The sequence below is a fragment of the Bidens hawaiensis genome, unplaced genomic scaffold (assembly GCF_021521415.1).
Source record: "Bidens hawaiensis isolate Kalapana, Puna unplaced genomic scaffold, B.hawaiensis_p1.1 tig00030804_1, whole genome shotgun sequence".
Taxonomy (NCBI): Eukaryota; Viridiplantae; Streptophyta; class Magnoliopsida; order Asterales; family Asteraceae; genus Bidens; species Bidens hawaiensis.
This window is the reverse complement of record NW_027495153.1, coordinates 116,605-135,579: the sequence shown is the minus strand read 5'-3', so window position 1 is coordinate 135,579 and position 18,975 is coordinate 116,605. Positions and strand designations below refer to the sequence as shown.

The 18,975-nt window shown below is 35.0% G+C and overlaps 2 protein-coding genes and 1 pseudogene across 2 annotated transcripts; 1 reads left to right on the top strand and 2 right to left on the bottom strand.

Annotated features, from left to right (window-relative positions):
- Positions 1-4,023: 4,023 nt before the first annotated feature.
- On the top strand, positions 4,024-7,996 carry LOC143581084 (WAT1-related protein At4g19185-like). The gene is made up of 7 exons (XM_077063950.1): positions 4,024-4,451; positions 5,540-5,602; positions 5,698-5,814; positions 5,908-6,193; positions 6,272-6,427; positions 6,511-6,662; positions 7,576-7,996. The coding sequence occupies exons 1-7, from the start codon at positions 4,258-4,260 to the stop codon at positions 7,736-7,738; spliced, it is 1,131 nt and encodes a 376-aa protein (XP_076920065.1). The 5' UTR covers positions 4,024-4,257; the 3' UTR covers positions 7,739-7,996.
- A 311-nt stretch (positions 7,997-8,307) lies between these two features.
- Positions 8,308-13,241, bottom strand: LOC143581094 (pectin acetylesterase 7-like). The gene is made up of 4 exons (XM_077063957.1): positions 12,446-13,241; positions 12,295-12,355; positions 9,104-9,157; positions 8,308-8,842 (listed from the first exon to the last, which is right to left on the bottom strand). Exons 1-4 carry the CDS (start codon positions 12,502-12,504, stop codon positions 8,720-8,722), a joined length of 297 nt encoding a protein of 98 aa, XP_076920072.1. The 5' UTR covers positions 12,505-13,241; the 3' UTR covers positions 8,308-8,719.
- Positions 13,242-14,532: 1,291 nt separating this feature from the next.
- Positions 14,533-18,975, bottom strand: LOC143581092 (pectin acetylesterase 7-like; annotated as a pseudogene).

Sequence of the window (18,975 nt, the reverse complement as noted above, 5' to 3'; positions counted from 1 at the left end):
TGAAGGGTTGGGCTGGTTCGTTAATGACTTTCAGCATACGTGACATTAATGTGACACTTCATCTAGGAATCTCCAGTTAGTCCACAACACATAGGCTAAGGCTATGTGTAGTTGAGTGCCAAAAAATGGGGAGGGGGTGTTGTAGCCTAAAATCCGCCACCAAGGCTTGCTATTGATCTAATTTAATTCTTCCAAACGTTCACCGCGACAAGTTCATGCCCCCCCCCCCCCTCGCCTTGTGATGGGGGGAGGGGGGGGGGGTTGTGGCCCAAAATCGTCCCAAATCCCTTCATTTGTCGCCCCATTATACTCAAACTAATAATAAGACTCAAAAATGAGTCTACATGGACAAGTATCTAACCCCAGACCCACCCTCTCTAAGAGCCACAATACCATCACAAAAATCTCACTCTGTTCATTCACATAAACATGTGTGGGTGTCTTTTCACACTATTTCTCTCATAAAAGAAATACCATTAAACCAACTATTTGAAATATATGCTCTCATATCCTTCCATATTCTTTCTGTAGAGGTTTGATTACTTTGTAATAGTTCTATAGGCTTTCTTCTATATCTTTGATTCCATGATCATGAAGAAATGTGACTGAAATGGAACAAATGAGATCACAATATCACTTTGAGAAGATATATGTTTATGATCCATCCTTTTTGTGAAATAAATGATGTGCTCAATGATCATTGAGAAATGACATGACACCATTGTCTAGCTATGACATCTTTATATTACTTGGAACATATTCATGGAGCATTCCAACATGTGTGTCAATTTATGAGTCATTGGAGCAATAACTTTTATTAACCACTAACACTACCTTAATCATAATTCCTCCCTTGATTGTACTTGAAACTATTTTTATAATTGTACAAACTTTAATGATATCTTTTATTTTACATGGGATGCGATTTAAGCATGATAGAAGTTTATAGTGTACATCGTTTTCAACTGTTTTTATTGTTTGTCTTACTAGGTTTATATCTATCTATTCTAATAAAAGCCTACCACTTTTTCCACTTGTTAATATCATAGCCCTACTCACCTTTTTCTCAACTAATTTTCATATATGGTCCTTATCTTTTAAGTTATTTCAATATATGACATTAAAATTATATGTTTATTCCAACTAAATTCATTACTACATATAATAAGTATTCTCCATATGGACTGACAAGAGACGATTAGTGTTTATTATAGTTTATATTCAAAATAATAAACAATAAACATCAATTCATGATATGTGGAATGAGAACAATCAACTTGGACAAAATCCTGATAACGTCAGCGGCTAAGGCTTAGCCTTTAATACCTAAAAATACAAATGATTTTAAAACTAAAAGTTTTCAGGTTAACCCGAAACCTAGAATTCGGACCCAAGAACCAACCTGAATTACTTCGGTTCAGGTTCTGGTTAGTATTTTCTTGAGTTCGAGTTTCTCGGGTTGGGTTAGTTTGGGTTTAGGTACGGGTTTTCTCGAGTTGGGTTTCATGTTACGGGTAAAGGTGACACCCCACTTTCAACCATTATATATAAGAATCACTACACTCACTTTATGCAACTTTAAATCTTCTAATATTATTCTAACTCAGAATAATCACTATTATTTGAACATAGTTTTAATGTTAGTATGTATTTTTCATTTTCCTGGCAATTACATTCATATGAAACAAACAAATCATTTTATTATATTTAAATTTTCGGTTTTTATTTGTTTGATTATACAATTTTTAATTGTAAAATATATAGTTAATTAAAAATTTGTTATACAGTATTAATAACAACAAATTTATCATGATCAATCAATTTCAAATTGTAAACATTCTAAGGATGATTATATCATCAATTAAAGTTCAGGTATATGGTTTTTGAGATAATCATGTTTTTTTTATAAACATGAGCAGATATTCTCAGATGACATCATATTAATTGATTCAAAGCTATGATATTTTATGTGTATGAATATTTTTTTTATTAGTATCATGGATATATATTATCATTTATCTAGAGCTGTTATGTACTTAGAGAACCTTTTTTTGTCACACGGACAACTATATATGGTTATATCAAGAGTTATAAGAAGGCCTATATATATGTTACTTTATTAATAGTTACAAGCAGACATGCAATAAATATTTTAATTTTTTATAAACAATGTATACCTGCTAATACAATCACAAATGTAGTGTAAAAGAAAGTTTTTACCTATTTGTAACATATTTGTGTAATTTTAGTTATGTAATTTATGTAATTTTAATTTAATTGTAATTGTATTAACAATATATAATCAATTTGTTGAATGTATTTCACTTAGTGGTCAAAGTTTAAAATTTTCAACAATTTCCCGTGTAATACACGGGCCTCAAACTAGTTGTATATAATTAACTCATCATCACCCTTTTAATTAATAACCACAATAAAAGATATACAAAGTTAAAGATCTCAATCCACAATTAAGCACATAATCCTTTTTCATAACCCATATCAACCAGCTAATCGCAACTACCGAACCAAAGCTGATCTAATTCAAAAATCTTGAATGTACATGTATGTTTCAACGTGTGTGATATAAAGAGGGACGTGTGCTTTCGATTTGTTTGTGTTTTTCACATTTATGAGAAGGGAGAATGGTTATCAAAGAGAATGGTGTTAGGTTGGGTTGCAAACACACACAAATACAAGTTGTAAAAAAGTAAAGAACATGAGTTTTTACGTGGTTCAGTCTAGGACGATCTATATCTATGGGCTGCGACCATGATATATTTTATTGTTCAACCTCTCATTCTCATGAGGAATTAAAGTAAAAAATTAACTATACACATATAGGGTTTACTAATCCCCAATAAAAATAAACACGGATTAAAATAAATTTAAACGGATCAACTCACGTCTTTAATCTACTGTCACCTTAATTATCTTTTAACCCGGGGCTAGCAAGTAAATCGAGCCTCCATAAGCACAATCAAGGGGCCACGATTGTATGCTAAATGTATGCGTTATAAGATCAAAAGTAAGAATATAAGAACTATTTCAAAATGATATAAAAGACAATTACAAAGTCAGGTAAATCAAAACTATTTACCTTTATTAAATGAATGATGATGTACCATATTTTTTGTACCAGTTTTAAAAAGGTTAAAGAACATAACTACAATAATCTAATAAAGTCTGAAGTCAAAATTGCATTTTGACGTTCACAACTGACTACACAATGTCATATTTTTAAAATTTTTTTTTACTTTAATGTAGTTTCTTATTAAATTTAAACCATTTACTACTTTTACATATAATATTATATAATTAACATTTTTTTTGACGAAAATTATAATTTAAAAAAAATACAAAATATATAATAGTATAAACTACTTTCACAAATTTTATAATTTAGTGGGCTAGTGGGGAGTCCATTGCAACCCAGAAGTTGAAAGCCCATCGAGGGGAAGATGAAAATTCAAAAAAAAAATATCACACTCACTAGAATACAAAATCATTTACGATGGAGGATGAAGCCACCATCACTTCGTAAGTGTATATTCAAGATCATAATGAAAAGTATATCTTTAACCTCGTTGATTCAAAATTTAATCACACCGATTCCAAATAGCTTATTAGGCTTTGTATTGTGGAGGCGGTATGGGTGACACCAACAACCACGTCATCCGCTAATTCACCGCCAAACTACAAAATTAAAATGTAAAGATAGTGCGTCAAAAACCCATTTTATCTTCCAGACATCCCCTTAACACCCAAGATGACTCAAAATGTTATGGTCCACCCTATCTCAACCAATTACAATTCTTTTTATACATACCTGGTTAAACCATAACATGCTTGTTAAATGATGAGTTAGTTAGTTAAAGCTTTAACTAGCCTCTTTCAGTTAACCCACAATACACGGCCTTATAAGTTATAACCATGGCCTCACAATTGTTTTCGGTCCCTACATTTTACAACATAGCCCCTGAACTTGTATAACCTTACAAACTCACCAGGTTAACCCTTCGCAGAGGTTAACGTAGAAAACGCGTTAAGTCTATTGACTAGTTGTTGATGGCGTTGGCGTTAATGAATCATTTGGAATTGGGGTTTAGGGTTTCACTAATATTCATATTCATTCAATTCACATCATTTCCTTCCCAATTTCGTTGATTCCTCTCATTAGTTAACCATTCATTCGTGTTTCTTTATATATATATATATAACACATATACATACATACATACATACACATATATCATTTCAATGGTGATGGCGTTTGCCGGCGGAGAACCACGGCGAGCACATTTAGCGATGACAATGGTGCAGCTTTTCGCCGGAGGATCTCATGTGATTACGAAAGTAGCTTTGAATTTTGGTGTTAGTCGTCTTGTGTTCTGTGTGTATCGTGACGTCCTTGCGCTGTTGATTCTCGCTCCCATCGCTTATTTTCGCGAAAGGTTGTTTAATGTTTAAACATATTGTTGTTTTATAATTTACAATCTATGGACTTGTAATAGATATTTTTGGTAGTTGAAAATTAGGAGATGTGATAGTTCGAAGTTCGATCATTTAACGATACCGAACACGAACATGAATGTAGGATCAATGTATGATCGAACACTTTATGAACGTAAATGAACAAACATAAATGGACGTTCATGAACATAAATGAGCGAAGAAAACATGTGTTCATGTTCGTTCGTTTATTAAATAGATGGCCTTCCTGCCGAACAGTTAATGAACGTTTGGTGCGTTTATAGGACTAGAAGTTGATGTTTGATTTGAAATTACTTTTATTGATTCCAGTTGCAGATGCCATTGTTATAGCTTAATTTGAAAATGAATAGTTTTGTGATATGATTAGAAGGTAATGAGGAGATTAATCTATGAACTAAATGAAATATACATTTGTTGTGTTAGACGGTCTGCGAAGCCATACGTGGTGACGGCTGTTCCATCCGCAGCTGCCTGTCGTTTATTTATATTCTTGGTTGTGTTTTTGTCAATAAATTAAATGTTTAAAAAGTAGGTTGCATGTGGGAAGGATGAGTATGGCAGTGCTGTAGGTACAAATGTGTTTGTTTAAGAATGAGTAAAAAAGTGATGTGACATCTTGACGGGGCCTGCATGTGGGAACGATGGGTTGTAGCGTTGCGGACAATCTTATTGGTGTAGATCCTTTTAGCAGTTGAAAATTTAGAGTTGCAATGGTTAGAAATTGATGCTTGATTTGAAACTTCTGTCATTGATTTCACTCACATGTCATTGATAATTTGTTATAGGTGTAGCTTAGTTTGAAAATGAATAGTATTGTGATAATTTGATATGATTAGTAGGTAATGAGGAGATTAATCTTTGGACTCAATTGAAATATGCATTTGTTGTTTTTAGCTGTGTTTCAACTTTTAAATTAATAATTTTAAGCAGTGCACCTGTTTATACTTCGACAAACATCCTAGTTATCATTTACTTGTAATGAACATGGATTTATTAAATGCAAATCTGAAAAAACTTTAAGTTAAGGTAGTTATGTATTGTTTTGTAGGAGAACCAGACCGCCTATAACAAGACGATTCCTCTTTTCATTCTTCTTTCTTGGGTTAACTGGGTAAGATTACATCTTTAAAACTACAATTATTATTATTATTATTAATGAATTATTATGTTTCTCATGCAAATACTGGATCTTTTAACCTTGAATAGGATATTTGGGAACCAATTATTATTTCTTTTTGGTCTTGGCTACACGACTCCAACATATGCTGCAGCTGTACAGCCTTCAATTCCTGTATTTACATTTATATTTGCTACAATTATGGGGTCAGTTTATTTTCATATTTTTTTATTTTTAATGTAATGTCTATATATACATATATATTGCTTCAAGCCCATATGAAGTGGTTTTACCTGCAGTACAGAAACCGTGAATTTGCACAAAACTGAAGGTCAGGTGAAAGTTGGAGGTACATTTGTTTGTGTTTGTGGTGCCATCTTCATGGTCATGTTTCGTGGGCCTGTTGTATTCGGTTATTCCGAAAATGACCTTTCTTTACGTAATGAAATTAGCGCACAGGGCCAACCCGAGCCAGCTGGATGGTTATTGTCTTTTTTTATTGGTCTTGGGGTTGACACCTGGCACCTTGGTGTCTTATGCTTATTAGGGAACTGCATGTGCATGGCAGCCTTTCTAGCTATTCAGGTAATTAGTCTCATTTTGGTTGACTTTTCATTTTTTAATGAATTTGAAGTTTGACTTTTTTCTTATTAATCTATCCAGGCTCCTGTATTGGCTAGGTATCCTGCAAGTTTATCAGTTACAGCATATTCCTATCTTTTTGGTGTTATTTTTTTAGTATCGACAGCGTTTTTCATGAACAACGAGTCAACAGATTGGAGTTTAACCGAATCCGAGTTTTGGGCGGTACTTTATGCTGTAAGTATTATTCTTTATTTCCATTTTGTCAAGGTTGCAAGTTGTCAGATTGTAAACTTGATTTATTGTTTGTTCGTTATCAGGGAACAATTGCATCTGCTTTAAATTATGGACTTTTAACTTGGTCAAACAAAATTCTTGGACCTGCGTTGGTTGCACTTTATAATCCACTTCAACCTGCTGCATCTGCTTTTCTGTCGAGACTCTTCCTCGGAAGCCCGATATATTTGGGAAGGTTTGTTCCCATCTTTTCTTTTTGTTCATCGAGTATATGAGTCCACTTATATATTAACGGGCTAAAATGGGTAGTTTTTGAGATATGTTTATAAGAATTTATATCATTTCATTATTAAACCAACTTTAAAAGTTAAAAGATTTATGAGGTTTTTTTACAACACATTGGCCGAATTTTAAAGTTGACCAGTTTATTTTTTAAGCTAGTATTGTTATTTTATATGCTTGACCTGTTAGAGATGCAAAATACCCAAATTGATCCATTAATAGTGGCATGTAAACAAATTGAACACGCAGTGGACCGTTTGTGAATCGTTCGACTGGAAGTTCGTTTATATGCATTTATTTAATAAACAAATGAAATGAACACATGTTTTTCACTTTTTGTTCATTTATTTAGACGAACATGAGCACTTGTCTGGTTTGTTCATTTATGTACGCGATCGTTCGTTTAGTTCGTTGATTTAAATTTGTATTTGTTTGTTCATGTATGCTTGTTTATAACTTTATATAATTTCATTAAATTGTTTTAGGCCCATTATAGTTTGGTCAAAACATTTTGAAATTAAAATATCACCGATTGTAATTTAGTCCATTTTTATTTGTTTTTATTTTTTTAGGTCCAACGTCGTTTCCTTTTAGTTTTGCTAAGTTATACTCTTTCATCTATGTTCATTTGTCTGTGTCCGTTTACGTTTGTGAACCGTTCGTTTATACTATTAAGTATTAACAAACGAAGACACTCATTTTGTTAACGAACAACACAAACAAGAAACTTTGTTCGTTTAATTGTTCGCGTTCGATCGTTTGTTCGGTTAAAGTTAAACGAACAAGCATGAACATGCCCCGTTTGTATTCTTTTGGCTGGTTTGATTCATTTATACATGCATTCCAACTATTTGTTTTGCAAACAGCATTGCGGGAGGATTCTTGATCATCTCGGGGCTTTATCTAGTCACTTGGGCAATGTATCGTGAAAAACAACAAGCGGGCCGGCATTCTCAGGCATCTGAGTTACCACTGATTGGTCACATTTTCTCGGGAAACGCAACCTCGTTACCAAAAATAGTGGATTGATGATACTTGTTGAAAAGGAAAAAAGCGCGGAACATACTTTAATAGGGACTTACATTTTAGGATCATACAAAGTTGCTTCATATCTTAAAACATACATCATTCCTTGAAACCGAGAGTCGGGTACTTTGGTTATATTAAATGCGCTCATGAAATTTGGCGTTTTAATCTTGGTTTTCATTTTAAGGCATTCAAAGCTATATACATCTACAACGGATCTTTAATTTTTTGTTTTCTTACGTTACTTGTCACATTATTAGTTTTGAATTGATATGTTACCGAGAGGCTTAGAGCAAATACGTGTTCTGTATGCGTATTATTTGATGAATTACATAGTTCTAAGTAAGATAACATTATTTTCCATAAACCATTTGTTTAAAAACTTAAGAATATGAAGAAATCAGCACTGTTGAGGCAATGTATGTTGGCGATCAACCAACTGAGTCGTGTTTCTTTCATGAACCAGTCACTAACCACCTCTGCAATTGCCTGCATTCATATCAAGTCTATTAGGATACTAGTTTTACTTTTGAAAGTCAAAAGTTTATATCTTTATTGTAGCCCAAGTAAGTAGACTTTGTTTAAATGAAACAATGGTTACCTTATTATCCAACTCTGAAGCAGGATCTCCTAACCAATTAATCTGATTTCCTGTTTGGCAATGGGAATAACAAGAATTGATGAACATTCCTCTTGATTTGGAGTTCAATACGGATCTACCCATTCCAGACCTCAATGTTTTTATAAAATCTGATCTAAAATCTGAAAGTGATAGTAACACATGAGTCTTTTTAATGTTAGGTTATACTGTACAACTTATTATGCATCTATAGTTTGTTTATAAGGATGACCTTCCAATCTTTTGAGTTGAGTAGCGGAACAGTTTGATATGTTCAACTTGCATGCTGCCCATGAATCATGTTTATCTGCCTTCTCTGGTGCCAAAATGTTTTGTATCTTGAATGGAATACCGAGTCAGCATTATCACACATGAAATAACACATAAACACGCACGAGAGGATGTAGAACCTGATATGAATTGTAAGCCGAGTTTATGACAAACACGGGTGTCTTGACTTTTGGTAAAATGAATTGTGGGTAGTAGCACTGCAAAAGTATTATAATTGTTAGTTTGTCGCAGTAAAAGAAGGATTTGACTTTCTAGGTCAACTTGTAATAATTCAAATCATGATTTATGAGCATCAAGTTATGTTATAAGTTATAACTATTTATTAATCTGAATGCCAATTTTATCAAATGGCGGATGACTGCATTAATTGTGAAGCTAAATATTTGTAGTTTGACCTTGAAAGTCAAATTTTACTCTTCTGGAGCAGATTGAGTAGCAAGAAAGAAAACTAAACTTACCAAGCCCGGTTTCATCTTTGAAGTACACGAGGAAGGCAAATTTATCTTCGAGTTCTACAACCAAAATCCAAATACCTTATCAGAACTAGCAATACTATATGCATATATGTATAACATGCATGTATATATTGTTAGGATTAAACGCACACACGAAACCGAACACGACACGAAAGCAATAAACGAACACGAGGATTTAACGTGGTTCGGTCTAAACTGACCTACGTCCACGGGTGGCAACTAGGTATATCTTTATTGAGTGACAAATATTACAAGTACATAATGTTGTTTATATAGAGACTGAACTAGGGTTAGTAAATTATTATGCAAGAAATCTAAACCGGGCCGGGCTTGGGCCCGACCGCCCACACCCGTCTCCTCTTTTGACTTCATATAATAAACCGGGCCAACAAGGCCTACGAACCCAACAATCTCCCACTCAGAGGCCTTGAGTACTCTCGTCTGCACTCCTGATTGTACTTCTGTAATCTGAACATTAAACTTCTTCTAGTTGCCACCGCCTTCTCATCAATTAACCTGAAGGCCCGTTGAAGCTCCCCGGAGCTCCAACACGTCAGTCATGGTTGAAACTGCCCCTGACCCGTTCTCTGTCCCTACCGGCTCCCACTGTAACGAACTACCGGATCCTGAGATAACCTGAGAACAAACACTCTCCATATTCAGCAAGTAATTCATTGGAGAGACTTTTACAGCTGGAATACTGGTTTTCTTAATCCACTGTCGACCTGGAACTGTAACTGAAACACGATCTGTGCTCCCACTGTCACGATGTCCCCCAACTGATTTAACCTTCCTAGCTCGTTCATCCTGAATCTTCACTTTGGCTCTGGGTTTGTTACTTGCAAAACGAACCTTCTTCTGCCCACGAGATTCTGTGAACCGGACTTTGTCTTTCACCAAAACTGGATCCACTCCTTTCGGTGACATATCGACCATATACAACGAACCCATTTTCTTGCCACGAGCAACCACGAGATTCCCTTTGACTACTTTCCACTGCCCATTCCCGAACTTAACATCGTGCCCTTGGTCATCCAACTGCCCAACTGAAATCAAACGTTTCTTCAAACTTGGAATAACCCTCACGTCTTTCAAAGTCCAAGAAGTACCGGCTGAAGTTATCAAATCAACGTCTCCCATACCCGTAACCTCTAAAATATCATCATTCGCTAGTCGAACCTTTCCAAAATCCCCAAATTTAAGATTCTTCATCGTTTCACTACAGTGAGTGGCATGAAACGATGCACCAGAATCCATCACCCAAGCATCAACGCTACTCTCAACACTACAAACCAAAGCCTCATCACTACTGACCCCGTCATCTGTGTCGTCTTCTGTAACGTTCACCTCTTTCTTACCATTCGGACACTGATTCTTGAAGTGTCCTTTCTCTTTACAACCCCAACATTCAATATCCTTACGAGTCTTAGACTGACTCCTCTTCCTGCTCCCACTGCCTCGCTGTTTTCCCCTACCTCTACCTTCTGTGACTAACATATTGCCTGATGATTCACCTGAACTTCTGCGTCTTGAATCTTCTCCCAGAATCAGATCTCGAATCCCATCGAAAGTAATATTTGTAGACAAACTACAAACTGCAGTCACTGTTTGCGACCAACTGTCGGGCAAAGAGGATAATAACAAGAGGCCTTGAACTTCATCATCAAACTTAATGTCAACTGACACTAAGCGGGACAAGATCGAATTAAGATTATTGATATGAGTTGTAACTGACCCACCCTCTTTCATTCGAGTTGTCACTAGCTCTCTGATAAGATAGACCTTATTCGCTGCCGAAGGCTTCTCATACATGTTGGATAGTGCGTCCATCATACCACGGGCTGTGGTTTCTTTCATGACGTTAAACGCCACATCTTCCGACAACGACAATGTAATACAAGCCCTAGCTTTCTTGTCTAACTTCTTCCAATCTGCTTCTGACAACTTTTCTGGTTTTTCATCCTCAAACACTACATCCAAGTCTTTCTGACAAAGTAGTGCCTCAATCTGCATCTTCCACCAACCGAACTTCTGTCCGTCAAACTTCTGTATCGAAACCTTTCCGTCTTCTGCCATAACAATGACTACAATGAAAAACTGGATAAAAACAGAGACAGACACAACAATGGCACGGGCCTGAACTTAACAACTGTTCTACTAAACTCTGTTAAAAATCAACCTATTTATACGCAGCGGAATATCGAACTGAAAATCAGAAAACTAAAACTTTAAACTGAAACGATAAAACCAGACAAACGCTGCTGGCACTAGTTATCCGTTTCTTTAACGCTTCTTCTGATTGACGACTGTTCTTCAACAAAATATAGGATCTTGATTCAACTGTTCTTGGCTCGTCCTTTGCTAAATTGGATCTGGACCTCTTTTTTTTTCTTGCTTTTATTTCTTGACAAATTTCTAAAAGAAAATATCTCAGCCAAATAAATAAAAAGAAACTGATCTTGATATCCAACAAATATTTGTAGCCCACAGCACAACTGTATTGTGCACAAATATTGTAAAGAAACCCCTCCTGGTCAAACCTCCATTCACGATCAGAAAAGAAAAAAAATAAAGAAATAAATTTGGTCTCCTTCCTCACCAAAACCTTAACCCCACGTCTTCTGGTCTCAAAAAACAATAATACGCAGAAAAACCAATCGAGACACTTGGTAATATCGGCCTAACTGCCGGTATTTACCCTGCTCGATTTTTGTTGCTGGCGAGAAAATCTCTTGTCGGCGGCGGCGGAACCCTAGCAACTGCTAGCGGTGACGCGGCGGCGTAAGAGACGACGTGTTCTTCGTGTGATCCGAACCTAAGCTCTAGATACCACTTGTTAGGATTAAACGCACACACGAAACCGAACACGACACGAAAGCAATAAACGAACACGAGGATTTAACGTGGTTCGGTCTAAACTGACATACGTCCACGGGTGGCAACTAGGTATATCTTTATTGAGTGACAAATATTACAAGTACATAATGTTGTTTATATAGAGACTGAACTAGGGTTAGTAAATTATTATGCAAGAAATCTAAACCGGGCCGGGCTTGGGCCCGACCGCCCACACCCGTCTCCTCTTTTGACTTCATATAATAAACCGGGCCAACAAGGCCTACGAACCCAACATATATGTATGTATAATATGAGTGTGTGTAAAGTGAGAGAACATGTAGTTTAACAATCTTGGTGAAGAACTTCTCAAAGTGGTACTTTCCAGAAATGTCTTTCCTGTGAATCAAAGATAATGTATTTATTATATGAAGATATATTTCTTGAAATTTTCTATAAGCATATGAGTTATACAAAAGTGAATATTACACATGAACGAAATAACCAGCATCCGGAACACATTTGACTTGACTACTTGCTGGCAGCATGGCTCGAAACTTGTCACAGTACAAAATCGCAGCTAACCCACCAGATGAACAACCAGTAAGAAGAGCCTGCCACCATTATAAGTTTACCCATATTATTAGAGAGAACATATACATATACACATACACACATCTGTATATACATTAACATAGAAAGAGTTTCATACACTAGATGCTTTGTTAAGTCCTTTTGCTAGCAATTCATCCATAATAACATTAAAGATCCTTGCACCTCTAATGAAGGTTAGTAGCCTGAAAGTTGGCAAAATTCACAATAAGGGGATGTTATTTTATTGGGTACGTTTGTTCGTTTGACTTACTGGGTCAACTTTTTTAACATCTCCGGTGAACGATGCATCATCGCAATACCTCATGATGACTCTTTTCCAGTTATAGAAGCCTGAAAAAGAAAAATAACTTAGTTTTCACAAAGATATATTATATAAGTTGAGTTTAGTGTGATAGATATTGCACTTGTATGTACCTGGATTAAACTCTTGCTTACTACTAAAAATTCCTGTGAAATTAAACTTCTGCATAAGTCTTGATGAACCCACTCCATTGCTTTTGTTCACCCGTAAAAGACAACTTTTTGTCGATTCACACCATCCTCCTCCCTAATCACAATCGAATGTCGACAATGATCTTTATTATTAAGATTATAGTAAATGTTACTTAAAGAAGACAATTCTTTTTTTATGAAACATATACACACACGCGTATGCAAATGTTTGTGTATTAATGCGCGTATGTAAATTGATCATACATGTACATTTAAGGTTGACTAATTACGGGTATGTGAATTAACCACTTATCAACACCTTCTCCAAATCCTTTATCAAACTGGTATGCAGGTGGGCTTCCATCTAAACAAACTGCACCACACAAACTTTAAGAAAAAAAGAAACATAACACACGCGCGCATAGAGTTCGGAAAATTTAAGGTTACCAGCGCCTTTAGCAACCGCGCTTTGGATGAAAGTCATTTCAACATCGTCTGAGCATTCGGTTTTCAGTATCATTAGTATCAAACACAACCATTGGCATAGTCTTGTGAAGGTCACCATTTTGGATATTGGCAAAAACCAAATCTTTCATGTCCTTTTATGATCAGAAAAGGTTGCATATTTCAGTTCAAGTGGGTTTAGTTAAATGAGTATATGGAATGTGTAATTTATTGAACATGTTGTCCAGCTCATGTATCATAATCATTGAGAGAGAAATAGTTGACCAAAATAGCTTTTGACTTATATTCATTTAGTCAACATTCTAACATAATGATCCATATCAAATACATATGTTACCTAATCTACATATATCTTCAGATCTGAAGATTGCAAAGGAAAAGTCAACTAGATATATTACCTTTATCCAAAAAACCACACATTAGCACTTATGGCCGGTGAACGCGAACTTAACACAAAATTCACAGATTAGTGTTTTGGCTAAACCGTTTCATGCTGGTTTCGGGTCGAACCCGTGAACACGTTTAGTTAGCGGGTCGGGTCAAAATAGCAAGCTCACAGGTTGTCATTTAACACATTTATTTATATATCTTTTTAAAAATTGGGTTTAATTCTGTAACTTAAAATTTAAAAGTTAAAAAAGAAACATGAATGAAGTTTTTATTTATAGTTTATACATAACATGTGGCGTTCATGTCAACTACTGAATACGCTTGCCATGTCGGCCTTCATGTGCTTACATGGTTTTGGGTTCGTACAGGGTTCAGCTTGCTAACCCGTGAACACGACCCGTTAACACCCATTGACAATATGTACCAAGTTTTAATTAACTTTATTCTGTGAAGATCTAAAAAATGGCCCTCCGTAAAGTTTTCAAATGAGGTTTATTTTTTACCTTTTTCCTATCCTTTTAATAAATATAAATATGGCTTGAAACAGTTATCCTTAAATAATTACACATATTGAAAGAAATTACATGGTTCTATATGCATAATATTTACAAAATGACATAGTTTTACACAAAATACATAAGACCAATACTATTTACAGAATTACATAAACATAATTAACACTTTCGAGGCAATATATACTGATGATCGATCAATTGAGTCGTGTTTTTTTCATAAAACCAGTCGCTGAGTACTTCCGCAATAGCCTGCACGTCACATAAGTATTACATTGACATATAATTTTTTGGATTGGAAAAAGTTACAATGTTTACCTTGTTGTCCAGCTTTGAAGCCGGAGCTCCAAGATAATTGGACTGAGTTCCTGTTTGGCAGTGGGAATAACAAGAATTGATGAACATTCCTCTCATTGTGGAGTTGAATTTGTATCTACCCATTCCTGACCTCAACGCTCTTACGAAATCTGCCCGAAAATCTGAAAGTAATAAAATCAAGTATTAATGAAACTTAATGTCTATGTTAGGCTGTACTATACAAACTCATTAATGCATCGAGTGTTTGTATAGAAGAGTAACCGTAAAGTCTCAGGAGTTGTGTCCCGGTGCAGTTTGTTGTATTCAACTTGCATGCAGACCATAAATCATGTTTATCGGCTTTCTCGGGTGCTAATATGTTTTGTACCTGAATGCAGCATTAAAGTCAAAGAATTGGAGTTAACACGAGTCAACAAGCATAGTTTACGACAAAAACACATGATCAAGATGATGAACCTGGTACGAATCATAAGCCGAGTTTATGACAAACACCGGTGTCTTGATTTCTGGCAAAATAAACTGTGGGTAGAAGCACTGCAACAGCATTGAAATTGTTAGCATTAAGTTATTCTTATAACTTTTATGAAGCTTAAAATGGTTGTGAACATTTTACTCAAACTTAAGATGATAGTATTGATTTAGAAGACAATAACAAATGTATATAGGAGCTTACCAAGCCAGGTTTCATCTTTGAAGTACACGAGGAAGGCAAGTTTATCTTTGAGTTCTGCAACCAAGATCAAGTTAATTATCTTATCAGGAATAGCTAACAATATGCATAACATGTATACATACATGTATTTATATGTATAATATGAGAGAGAGAGAGAGAGAGAACATGTAGTTTAACAGTCTTGGTGAAGAACTTTTGAAAGTGGTACTTTCCAGAAATGTCTCTCCTGTGAATCCGAGATAACGTGTCAGTAAAAAAGGCATGTTATTTTGAAAGGGCCAGCTATACACACCATCTGACGTCTAATCCGACATTGTTTCAAATAGTCATCCGGATAGAAGTCGGACGGTCAATTTGACCCAAAGGCTTCAGAGTTTGACCGTCAACAATGGTCAGAACGGCCGTCCGAGAATTAGTCAAACGGCCATTCATAACTATAATTTTCAAAGTTTGACGATATTGTCCAAACAACCATTCTGATCAATAGTTTTCAAAGTTTGACTTTTTTTATCAAAACGGCTGTCTAGTGTTTTATGGACAGCCCTATGATGATGTAAGTCAAATGAGGGTGGTGTGGCTATAACATGCCCCCTTCTAAAATTCTATAAGCAAATGAGTTAAGAGAAAGTGAATACTACACATGAACGAAATAACCAGCATCCGGAGCACATTTTACTTGACTAGTTGCCGGCAACATGGCTCGAAACTTGTCACAATACAAAATTGCAGCCAACCCACCAGACGAACAACCAGTTAGAAGAGCCTGCCACCATAACATAAGTGTACTCCTATCATCAGATTGAACACATACATCTACACACATCTATATATACATATATGCATAGAGAGAGGAGCATACACTTGATGCATTGTTGAGTCCTTGTGCTAGCAGTTCCTCCATTATAACATTAAAAATCCTTGCACCTCTATAGTGAAGATTAGTAGCCTGAACATATACAAAATGCATGAGAAACAATTATGTTTCATTTAGAAATACCATTAATTAATATTTACAAAATGCAACACTAATACATATATAGGGGAAGGTTAACATACAAATGAAATTAACGTGCTAAACGTGAGAATCAAGTAGAGTAATTATATATACAAGTAGAGTAATTATGCAATTACTCTCCAGTAATTATATAGACTTACAGGGTCGACTTTTTCCACATCTCCAGTAAATGATGCTCCATCACAGTACCTCATGACGACTCTATTCCAGTTATAGAAGCCTGAAAAAAAAAATAAAAACAAATTAGCTTCATCAAATATTATGTGGTTGGAGCTTTGTGTGTGTGTGTGTGTGTGATTGATGTACCTGGATTAAAACTTTGCTTGCTGCTATATATTCCTGAGAACCTCAACTTGTTCATAAGTTTGGATGAACCAATTCCATTGGTCTTGTTCACAAATAAAAGACAGCTTTCGGGTGACTCGCACCATCCTCCTCCCTAACAACAATATTACAATTTCAAGTGATCTTTATTATCAGGTGATAGTACTTTATAACTAGGATGTTATGGTCCTAATAGTGAACGGACTAGAGTATATTAGAGCATCCCCAACTTGACGTAAGAATCGAGGTCTGGATCTAAGTGGCAAACCAACGACAAGCAAAATGGATGATGTAAGATTGAAGTTTGTGCCAAACTTGGAGAAGATGGACCCCGTATCTCACTCTCTTGGATCATATATATATATATACACGTACATATTATATATATATATAATTCAATAATATTTTAATGGGGTTTGTGAATATTTGGTGTTGTGGAAAAAGTGGGGTTTTGAGAAAATTTTAGAATCTAATGTGGTGTTACGAAGGTCCAGCGTTGCTAGTGCTCTTATAGGTTGCTAATGTATTGTAAATTAAGTTATATTTGAGAGAAAGATTACATACAATATTTACAACACCTAAGTTATATTTACAAATTAAGAACAAAATAATATTTACAACACCTAGTTTACTCTTTTATATATCTTCAATATTATTAGGGTGATATGACAACAATAATATATAATTGAAGTATTTATAAGTAACATACGGACATCAACGAACAAACACATAATTAAAGGCAATAATCTCAACCTGTATGTGTATTAACCACTTGTCAACACCATCGCCGAACCCTTTATCATGCTGGTATGCTTTCCGTCTAAACAAACTGAACCACACATATCACATATGCCTTTAGCAACGCAATAAATATAGAACATGCACTATACATAGCTAAACTCAAAAAGCACGAATATAAATTATCGTACGCAAACATTGACCCATGCAGAGTAGGGGTGTTCATATATATTGAAACTGAAGCAAGTCAGTGGGTTTAAAAAGTTTGAAATATGTACTACATGTTTTACTATTATGTTTGCAGTTTGAAACTTGGAACCGGTCGTATAAACTACATAGAAACTTTAAGATTTATTATTTGTTTTTTCTATTTTCAGGAATAAAAAGTTATTTCTATAAATAGTCATCTTTTAAAAAAGTTTAATACAAAATTATATGCTTTAGAAAAAAATATTGTTTTACACTCAAAACTGGCCGGTTTGGCCAACTCAACCAACCAGGTTGGTTTACTTTTTTTTTTCTTTTCGAAAATGAACTTAACGTTCGGCCCAATATTTTTGGTCAAAACCAGGTAAACCGGACCCTGAACGAATCACAGAGTATGAGAAAACAAAATAAAGTACCAGCTCCTTTAGCGACAACGCTTTCGAGGAAAGTAATGTTAACTTTGTCTGAGCATTCGGCTCTTGACAACATGAGTAGTATTAAGCATAGCCATTGGCATAATATTGTAAAGGTCGCCATTTTTGTTACTATTTGCCAAAAACCAAATTTTGCACGGCTTTATAAAAGTCACAAAAGAGTGCATATTTGAATTAACGTAAATTGCTCTATTAAACAAAGTATAAAATAATTAACTTGTTATCCATCTTCAAGTTAAGAGCAATTAAGAAATAGTTTACTAAACTTCAACTTTCACGTGGAAAGAGTAATTATTTGTTTATTGTGATTATCTAGAACTTAAGATAATCATGAAACTAACCCTTAATTATTTTGACGCTCGTTTTTTCTTCTCAAGCTGATCATTAATGAAGATCATGCTCTACTAGAAAACTGATCAACTTGCTACCAAACTTTGTGACGCAATAAAATGCATCGCAAATTGTCGCACGTTTGCAATGCATTTCTCATGGAAAAAAACACCAAATTTGAGACATTTCTACAAAGTAGTGACAAACGTAATAAAAAAAATAATTATATCCTGTTTTGTCACAAATGTGTCATAAATTTTATGTAAAAAGTTGTAGCTATTATTAACTTAACTACACGTTTGTGATGAAAACTAAAAATAATATTTTCAATTTGATTAGTGTGTCGCCAATACGTAGCGTTTGCGATGTTTAATTCACTAGGTTCATAAATCACGGACTTCGAATCTAAGTAGATAATACTAGATCAGACGTCTTGGCTGTTGACACGGACTAAAATTGCAACACGTCTAGTCATGCTTAGAGCATCTCCAACTGGGATCTTCATAAAACACTTTCACATTATCCAACCAACTTTTTCTCCTTCCTCTTTTTCCTTCTCTCTCCAT